The following is a 9392-nucleotide window of genomic DNA, read 5'->3' on the forward strand; positions in this document are numbered from 1 at the left end:
CTTGAGCCACCGCGCCCGGCCTTTTTTTTTTTTTTTTTTTAAATGAGGTTGGCCGGGCTCATGCCTATGCCTATGATCCCAGCACTTTGGGAGGCTGAGGTGGGAGGATCACGAAGTCAGGAGATCGAAATCATCCTGGCTAACACGGTGAAACCCCATCTCTACTAAAAATACAAAAAACTAGCCAGGCGAGGTGGCGGGCGCCTGTAGTCCCAGCTACTTGGAAGGCTGAGGCAGGAGAATGGCGTGAACCCGGGAGGCGGAGCTTGAGGTAAGCTGAGACCGCGCCACTGCACTCCAGCCTGGGCGACAGAGCGAGACTCCGTCTCAAAGAAAAAAAAAGAAAAAGAAAAAGAAAATAAATAAATAAATAAATAAATATATATATATATATGAGGTCTTGCTGTGTTGTCCAGGCAGGAGTGTGGTGATGTGACCATGCCTCATTGCAGCCTCCACCTCCTGGGCTCAAGCGATCCTCCCACCTCAGCCTCCTGAGTAGCTGGGACTACGGGTGTGCACCATCACGCCTGGCTAAGTTGTTATTATTTTTATTTTAGAGATGGGGTCTTGTCATTTTTCCCAGGCTGGTCTTGAACTTTTAGGCTCAAGTGATCCTCCCACCTCAGCCTCCTGAGTAGCTGGGACTGCAGGCACGAGCCACTGTACCCGACTACAGAAACACTTTTGACGTTGCTGAATTTACCCATCATTCCTTTATTGCTTCTGAATTTTGAGTCATTGTTGGGAAAGGTTTTCCCCGCTCCTAGATTTTAGAGCAATTGGCTCATGTTTTCCTTTAGTATTTATATGGTTTCGTTTTTTACATTTGAATCTCTGAGTCATTTGGACTTCGTCCAGGTGTATGGTGTGAGAAAAGAACACAATTTTATCATTCTCCATATGGCTCTAAAACCGGTTATTTAAAAATCCATCTTTCCTTCATTGATTTGACAGGATATCTCTGTCATAGACTAAATTTTCACATGCGTTTAGATGAGTTTCCGGATTTCCTTTTCTGTTCCCGTGGTCTGCCTGCCTTTTCATGTGCCAATACCACACTTTATAAATCTCAGAGGCTTTGTCATGTGTTTTAATATCTTGGTAGGCCCAACCTCCCTTCATTGCTTTTTTTGGTATGTGTGTGTGTTTTAGAGATTTCCTGGTTATTCTTGCTTATTCTTCCAAATGAACTTGATAATGAGTTTATCTAGATGCAGAAAAAGACATGGTGTTTTCATTGGGGTTGCATTTAACTTATACGTTAACTTAGGGAGGATTAATATCTTTATGACGTTGAAGTCTCCTATCCAAAAACACTGTCTTTCCATGTGTTCCAGCCTCTACTTTTGTGTTTTCAGGAGTGTTTCATAATTTTCCTTATATAGGTTTTTGAACAGTTCTTATAGTTTATGTCATATGTTCTTGTAGTCTTATAACTTTATCATGTATTATTTCTTGCCTTTTAAAATAAGCCTTCTCATATCTTCTATCTTTTTTTGTGTAGATAAAGGCTATTAATTTTTGAATGCTGATATTATAATCCACTACTTTACTGAATTCTCTCATTGGGTATAGTAATTTTCTTATTCATTCTTCTGGGGTTTCCAGATATATAATTATGTCATCTTTAAACAGAGACAATTTTACTTCTTTCTTTCCAATTCTAATTGCCTCTGCATACTTTCTCTTGTCTAATGCCTTCTGACCTTGTTAAACAGCAGTGGGGAAGTAGGCCTGCTTGTCTTGTTCCTGTCTTTAGTGAGAGAGCCTCTAGCCCCATTAAGATGTTACTTGCATGCTTAGGTCAATTTTAATTTTATTGAGTGGCTTTAACAAACAAGAATGGTATGACTGGGCGTGGTAGCTCATGCCTGTAATCCCAGCACTTTGGGAGGCTGAGGTGGGAGGGTTGTTTGAAGCCAGGAGTTCAAGACCAGCCTGAGCAACATCGTGAGATTCCCATCTCTACAAAATTTTTTTAAATGAATGAATATTAATATTTATTTAATGCCTTTTCTTTATCTATGCAGATGGTTATGTATTTTTTTCTCCTTAACTGTATGCTATTTTTTTTTTTTTTTTTTTTTTTGAGAGGGAGTCTTGCTCTGTCGCCCAGGCTGGAGTGCAGTGGCCAGATCTCAGCTCACTGCAAGCTCCGCCTCCCGGGTTTACGCCATTCTCCTGCCTCAGCCTCCCGAGTAGCTGGGACTACAGGCGCCCGCCACCTCACCTGGCTAGTTTTTTGTATTTTTTAGTAGAGACGGGGTTTCACCGTGTTAGCCAGGATGGTCTCGATCTCCTGACCTCGTGATCCGCCCGTCTCAGCCTCCCAAGGTGCTGGGATTACAGGCTTGAGCCACCGCGCCCAGCCAACTGTATGCTATTTTATATTAACTTCCGAGGAAGTCTCTTCTGATGCATGGTCTGGTTAAGAATATTTCCGTCTCGATATTTCTCCACATTGAAAATCATCTGTGACTAATCTGTGAGGTTGGAAAGATGGAGATTGTGCCCCTCTCCAAACCTAGTGCTCCAGCCCTCTGTAGAAGGCACAGCAGTGCAGGGTTTAAGAGTCTGGGAATGAGAGTGAGGCTGCCCGCTGTTGATTCCAGCTCTGCCACTTTCGAGGCATATGACCTCAGGCAAGTTGCTTAATCTCACTATGCTTTGGTTTCCTCATCTGTCATATGGCACTAATGAGAGCTCCTGTGTGAGAGGACTGCAGTGAGGATCAAATGGGTTATATACACTAAGCACTCAGAACAGTGCCTCGCCCACTAGATTCTTTTTCTTTCTTTATTCTAGTTTAGTTTTGTATAGGTCATATATTCATATGGTTCAAAATTACACCAACATGTTAGACACGGTGAAAAGTGTCCCTTCCATCCCTGTTTCAGTTACCCATTTTCTAACCAGAAACAGCTAATGAGGAATGTTTCCTGAGTAGCCTTGTGTAGATAGTATATAGATCATAGATGTTATCTATATAATCCACACAAATACTATGGCACCCCCTTTTTATAGAAAAGGTAGCATACTATACTATGTAGAATGGTAGCATTCCACATCTTGCTTTTTTCAATAAGAGACTGTCCCTATAAAATTCTGTAGGTGTTTTTTTTATTAAGAAGGATAGCACTAAAAAACTAATATTTCATTTTCTAGTATCTAATTATGTCCTTAAATTTATTGACTGTCTAGGGGAGGTTTGACATCTTCACAATGTTGAATCTTCCTATTCAAGAGCAAGGTATGGCTCACTGTGACGTTAACCTCATTAATACCTTCCCCTGCCCCCCAGCACTCGTGGGCACACACACGCCCTACACTCACCCTCACATGCCACTCACCTTCCTTCTACCAGGCCACTAAACACGATAGTACCACGAAAAGACCAGCAAAGGGAGCAAGGACTTCTAAGGGGTTGGGAAAACCGAGGTCAAGTTCATTGGTGCCGTGATCTTACCTGCTGGAAACCTATTGGAACTGCTCTTTGGCCAGGGGCACTTTGGCCAATGAAGTCTCATGACTGGAGTCCAACCCAGAGAAAGGGGCTGTCCGAATGGGACTATCCTGGTGTGGGGATTTAGTCCTGTGCCCAGGGGGACCTGCACTTGTTCTTAGGCCACAGGACGTGGGTGCTCTCTGAAGCCACTAGCCAGGTGGTGAGAGGGGCCCTGACTCAGCCAAGGGAATTCTGGGGGCTGGTTGGGGCCTGGGAACCTGGGAACCTGGACCTACTCGGAGATGTTGAGGGCCAGCGCTGTCCAGTAGGCTTCCATGGGGGCTGTCACCACCGCGTCAAACAGCACCTCCCGGACCAGCTCCTCGTCACCTGGGTGCAAAACATCAAGGGACTAGACCACATGCTTCCTCCACGTTTACGAACCCAACTCACCCACCCAAAGTTCAGAGAAGAAGATGTGCTTCATAAACGTGTCTGTGGGACATGTAAACCTATCTCTGTGAGCGTGACAGAGCCACCTCATCTCTGTCTGTCCTCACTTTCTCAACTCCAAAAAATATGTCAGTACAGCAGCTGGATATCTGAGGCTCTTTCCAATTGTAACATCTGATGAACTTAGGAGACCCTCAGTGACCTCAGGTTGGATCTTCAGTCTCCCTCATTTCAACTCCTCCTCTGCTCCTTAATCATCTGGATATCTTGGCCTTTGGTCAGTTCCATGAATTTATTTTTGCTGTTGTTGTTGAGATGGAGTCTCATTCTGTCACCCAGGCTGGAGTAAAGTGGCGTAATCTTGGCTCACTTCAACCTCCACCTCCCAGGTTTAAGCAATTCTCCTGCCTCGGCCTCCCAAGTAGCTAGGACCACAGGAGCACACCACATGCCTGGCTAATTTTTATATATTTTTTTTTTGTAGAGACGGGGTTTCACTGTATCGGCCAGGCTGATCTAGAACTCCCGACCTCAAGTGATCTGCCCACCTTGGCCTCCCAAAGTGCTGGGATTATAGGTGTGAGCCACTGCCTCTGGCCAGTTCTGTGAATTTGACCTTGCTAAGCTCCTCCTTGTCTCAGAGCCCCTACATATGCTGTTTCCCTTGGTCTGGATGTTCTTTTTCCCAGTCTTTGCATGGAGGCTCTTTCTTTTTCCTCTCTTTTTTAAAAAACTTATCTTTGTTGAGGTAAAATTCACATAAAACGGAACTGACCAATTTAAAGTATGCAATTCAGTCAGTAGCATTTAGTACATTAACAATGTTGTACAACCACCACCTCTGTTTAGTTCCAAAATATTTTTGTCACCCCCCAAAGGAGATCCTCCTCACCTTGGTGAGGTGGTGTCACAAAACAGTCACACAAGTGGCTTAGCAGGATCTCCTTTAAAGCAGGCCTATTTCTCTCTCCTACAGCATCGTGTGCATGGCGCTTATCACAATTTATAACAACCTATATCTATATATGTAGGCTTATTTGCTTATCACCTGGCTTTTCCACTAGGATGTAAGCACCATGAAAGCAAGGGCCTTGTCTGGGTTATCTCTGTAGCTCCAATGCCTACCTCAGGGCCTGACACAGGGTGCAAGCTCAGTACAGATTTGTTGATGAAATGAAAATAAGTAAATAAGTGCCCTGTTGGGTTGGCATGGGAGGCAGTGTTCTTATGGGGGTGACAATTATGTGACAGGATGACCTGCTCTTTCTTCCAAAGAGGAAGAAGGAGGAGCAAGCTAAGGATGTGGCCTAATGAGCTCCCCACTCGCATTAGTGCAGGTGAGAAGGCCATGGGACCATGGAGCAGAGACTGAAGTGTCGCAGCTGCCAAGACAAACCTGTGGCTCCTAGACCTGGAAGAGGTGAGCAAGGTTAGCATGAGGAACTGGCTTAGAAAACACAGCCCACAGGCTTTGAGTCATCTGGCCAAATGCTCCCCTTGTGGAGATGAGGACTTCTGGTGAAGAGTGGCAGCCGTTTGCCCACAGGTCCACTTCTAGACAGTGGTAGGGAAAAAGCTGACAGACTCTGAATGGTGCTCTCTTCTGACTCTTAACAGAGCTTGGTGGATAGAGGCTGAAAAGATCCCAGTCCCTGACCTGGGGATCCATACATGTCACCACAATTCCAAGGGTGCTTCAATACCAGCTTAGCCCTGTGGTAAGGATGGCTATGCCTTTTTCTTTGGGAATCTCCCTGTTTGATCTAAGCCATCCATGTGCTACTGGGCTAGGGCTGTGCAACAGCCTCCCCCTGTCTTCCCACCTCTCCTGGCAAAGTCCTGAGCTTCAGGGCCCCAGAGGAAAAGCTCGCCTCAGTGGGTGGCCAGCACTCACACTCCAGACCTGGGTCCTCCCTGGTGAGGAAGCGGGTCACAGCCTCTAGCTGGCTGAGCTTCCGGTGGTCCGGGTCAATATCTGTGATGCAGTAGATCCTGAAACCCAGGAAAGTCAGTGTTATCTCAAAACATTCCACCTGTCTCCCTCCCATTTTTTACTCCTCACTTACCAGTCGCTGGCCAGGGCCAGGTCTGGGTGAAGCAAGTCATGCAGGCCTGAAACCAGAGTCCACATTCAGGGTGATGCTCCCCCACTTCCATGAGTGTGTGTGTCCCAATTGTAGAAATAGCCGCCCAGTAAGTTTCAGCTTTTTTAAAAAACATACTGCCTTGACGGACCTCCTAGTCCAGTAAGGCCTCCTGCAACCTGGCAGTGCGGCTGGCAGGCCTCAGGCTCGGCTGGTTTGATGACTGACCCACAGATCCTGCATGCCCTGGGAGCCAGGGACACACACATACCCCTCTCCACCTGGCAGCATTGTTCTGAGAGGCTGCTCCGGAGCCTGGGAGCAGGGAGGCTGTCACACTGGCTCTGGTTGGGGTTGACCCTGTGTCCCATGAGAGTCCCTTATTTTCCACTTAACTGTCCCTCAGCCCCTGGTGCCGACCCACCTTCTTCCACAGACGTGTTCCCCAAAAGGATGTATTCTCCGTGGCCCCGGGACAGCACCACCCCCAAACTGTGGGGAGAGAAGAGAAGGCACTCCTTCAGCAGCAGCAGATGCTGGCCTGCCCCCTGGCTTCATCCTTGCCCTCACCAACACTAGGTGTGTGGACTTTTTGTATCCCTGACGAGTGGTGTGCTCCTCATGCCCCCTTCTTTGCCTCTGGCCTTGCAGCCGTCCCCTCCAGAACGGAGGCAGTGCTTCTATTTTCCCAGCAGCCTCCCTTCCTGAGCAGGACCCTGGTCATTCTGTAGACTGAGAACCCTCTCAGCTCCCGTTTTCATCAAGGGACATCCTAAACCTCACAGGGATCCCCTGAAATGTAGAACAGTCTCTGTTTCACAGGGGGTCCTGCAAACAGGAGCTCCCTCTCCCACCTGGAGAGTCCTGCTGCGACTTCCCTCTCCGGCTGAGCATCGGTTTTGAGACTTGGCTGGTTGTCTGACTTTCTTGGGGAGCTTTAAAAGATGTGAGTGCATGGGCTCTACCCCCAGAAATTCTGATTAAATTGGTCTGGCCAGCCTGGGCAACACAGCGAGACCCCAACTCTAAATTTTTTTTAATAAAAAAATTAGTGGGATGTCGTGGCACACTCCTATACTGTCCCAGGTACTCGGGAGGCTGAGGTGGGAGGATCGCTTGAGCCCAGGAGTAGAGGCTGTAGTAAGTTGTTTGTGCCATGGCACTTCAGCCTGGGAGACAGAGACCCAGTCTCAAAAAAAATTGGTTTTGGATGAAGCCTGGGCAGTGGCAACTTCACATAATTCCTCAGGTATTCCAATGAGCAGTCAGGGCTGGGAACCAGGGCTTTATGGAGAAATCAGATAATTCAGAGGTAGTGGCCACTTGTTTCCTAATCTGCCTAATACCTAGAGTCAAATATTTCTATAGTTGCATGGAACCTGAGATCTTCCAATGTGATCCTCTCACTGCTTTAGGATCTTAAATGGATGATATCACTTAACTTCACAACATCACCAAGAAGCAGCTGTTATTGTTACCCCCATTTTACAGATCGAAATCTAAGGCACAGAGAGGTTAAGTGAAACTCAAAGGCCTGTTAAGAGAGTTGTAGGAGGCAGGGGTGACGCATTGGTAAAGCAGGGAGCTGTGGACCTCAGAACCTCTTCTCAGAGACAGGGCTCACTGCCCTCTGGGAAATGGCCTGTTAAGGCAGCTTGGCTGATGGACGCTGAGGAACAGTGAAGTAACAACAGCAACTGAAGGGCTCGCCTGGGGCCCACAGGAGCAGAGCACAGACCATACACTTGACCAAGTTTACACAGCCTGTACATGGTAGAGCTGGGGTTCACGTCCAGGCAGTTTGGCTCTGGAACCTGCATTCTAGGCTACACTGGCAAAGCAGGTCTAGATCTCAAGTTTCCTGAATGGTGACCTGGGTCTTTTGCTATGACCACAAAATTGCCAACTAAATACGAGTTGCTGGTATTCATGTTCAACCCCCACCCCCTGCAAAGAAAGCCTGTGTCCCTCACCTGAAAGGGGTGTCGCTGATGTCCGTGAAGAAGTAGTCATTGGTCAGGAAAAGAACTCGCTTCTGAAACAGTAGACAAGGAAAGAGTGCTTAAGCAGAGAAGAGCGACCCCCAGCCCCCACCTCCTCCCCAGGGCTCTTGGGGTCTTCATCGCCACTGTACAGTCCCCTGCCTTCTCGTCTCCTCCCTCACCACCCCCTGCACACCTCATCCTAGTGACACCCATAGGCAGATCCTCTCGGTGCAGCAAACTGCAGCCCTTTGGGGCATGGCCTGGATTTCAGGATCAAGGTCTGGACCTGCACTCCCATCACAGTAGTCCCTAAGCAGCATCGAGCACTTGAAATGTGTGGCCAAGGAACTGAATTTTCAGATTTTAGTTAACATAAATTTAAACTTAGTTAGCAAATATGGCTAGTGGCTATACTGGGCAGTGCCGATGTAGACTATGACTCCAGGGTTCCTAGAGGGTGGAGACTGGGGCTGTCAGTGTGTGCTAAGAGCTTCTGGAGCCAATGGATACATACACAGTCTCTCTGCCTACCCTTTCTGGTCCATCCCATCCCACTCCTTCACAGGCAAACTCTGTTCTGGATTCTGTCACCATAGATTGGTTTTGCCTGTTCTTATGGTATGACACACACAAGTATATTTTTTTGTTTGTTTAAAATAATGTTTTCAGCATCTGTCTATATTGCTGTGTGTCTAGTAGTTTGTTCCTTTCTGCTGCTGAGTAGTATCCCAGAGTGTGGACACGGCCCAGTATGCTTCTGTGCTCACCGATTGATGGATATTTTGGTATATTTCGGTTTTTCCTACTTTGGGGCTACAATGAATAAAGCTACTATAAATACCCTGGAACATGTGCTTGCATTTCTCTTGGTAAAAACCTAGGAATGGAATCTGGATCACATGGTAAATGTATGTTCACCTTTATAAGAAAACTGCCAATTTCCCAGAGGTGTTTTGCCATTTTATACTCCTGTTAGCAATGTCTGAGAGTTCCAAGTTCTCCACATCTTATACTCCTATTAGCATTTTATACTATTTTATACTCCTATTAGCATTTTATACTCCTATTTTATACTCCTGTTAGCATTTTATACTATTTTATACTCCTATGAGCATTTTATACTATTTTATACTCCTGTGAGCAATGTCTGAGAGTTCCAAGTTCTCCACATCTTATACTCTATGAGCATTTTATACTCCTATTTTATACTCCTATTAGCATTTTATACTATTTTATACTCCTGTTAGCATTTTATACTATTTTATACTCCTATGAGCATTTTATACTCCTATTTTATACTCCTGTGAGCAATGTCTGAGAGTTCCAAGTTCTCCACATCTTATACTCCTATGAGCATTTTATACTCCTATTTTATACTCCTATTAGCATTTTATACTATTTTATACTCCTGTGAGCATTTTA

At 46.1% G+C, this 9392-nt stretch overlaps 1 protein-coding gene across 1 annotated transcript in view; it reads right to left on the bottom strand.

The window, feature by feature from the left end:
- Positions 1–9392, bottom strand: part of CACNA2D4 (calcium voltage-gated channel auxiliary subunit alpha2delta 4) — a 126874-nt gene that overhangs the window by 58382 nt on the left and 59100 nt on the right. Inside the window, exons 19-23 of the mRNA XM_026447804.1 lie at positions 7959–8020; positions 6410–6477; positions 5968–6013; positions 5796–5893; positions 3745–3838 (exon numbers count right to left, since the gene is read on the bottom strand). Coding sequence (XP_026303589.1) covers positions 3745–3838; positions 5796–5893; positions 5968–6013; positions 6410–6477; positions 7959–8020 — 368 coding nt within the window. The remainder of the gene's footprint in view (positions 1–3744; positions 3839–5795; positions 5894–5967; positions 6014–6409; positions 6478–7958; positions 8021–9392) is intronic.

This window comes from Piliocolobus tephrosceles, chromosome 10, assembly GCF_002776525.5.
Source record: "Piliocolobus tephrosceles isolate RC106 chromosome 10, ASM277652v3, whole genome shotgun sequence".
Taxonomy (NCBI): domain Eukaryota; kingdom Metazoa; phylum Chordata; class Mammalia; order Primates; family Cercopithecidae; genus Piliocolobus; species Piliocolobus tephrosceles.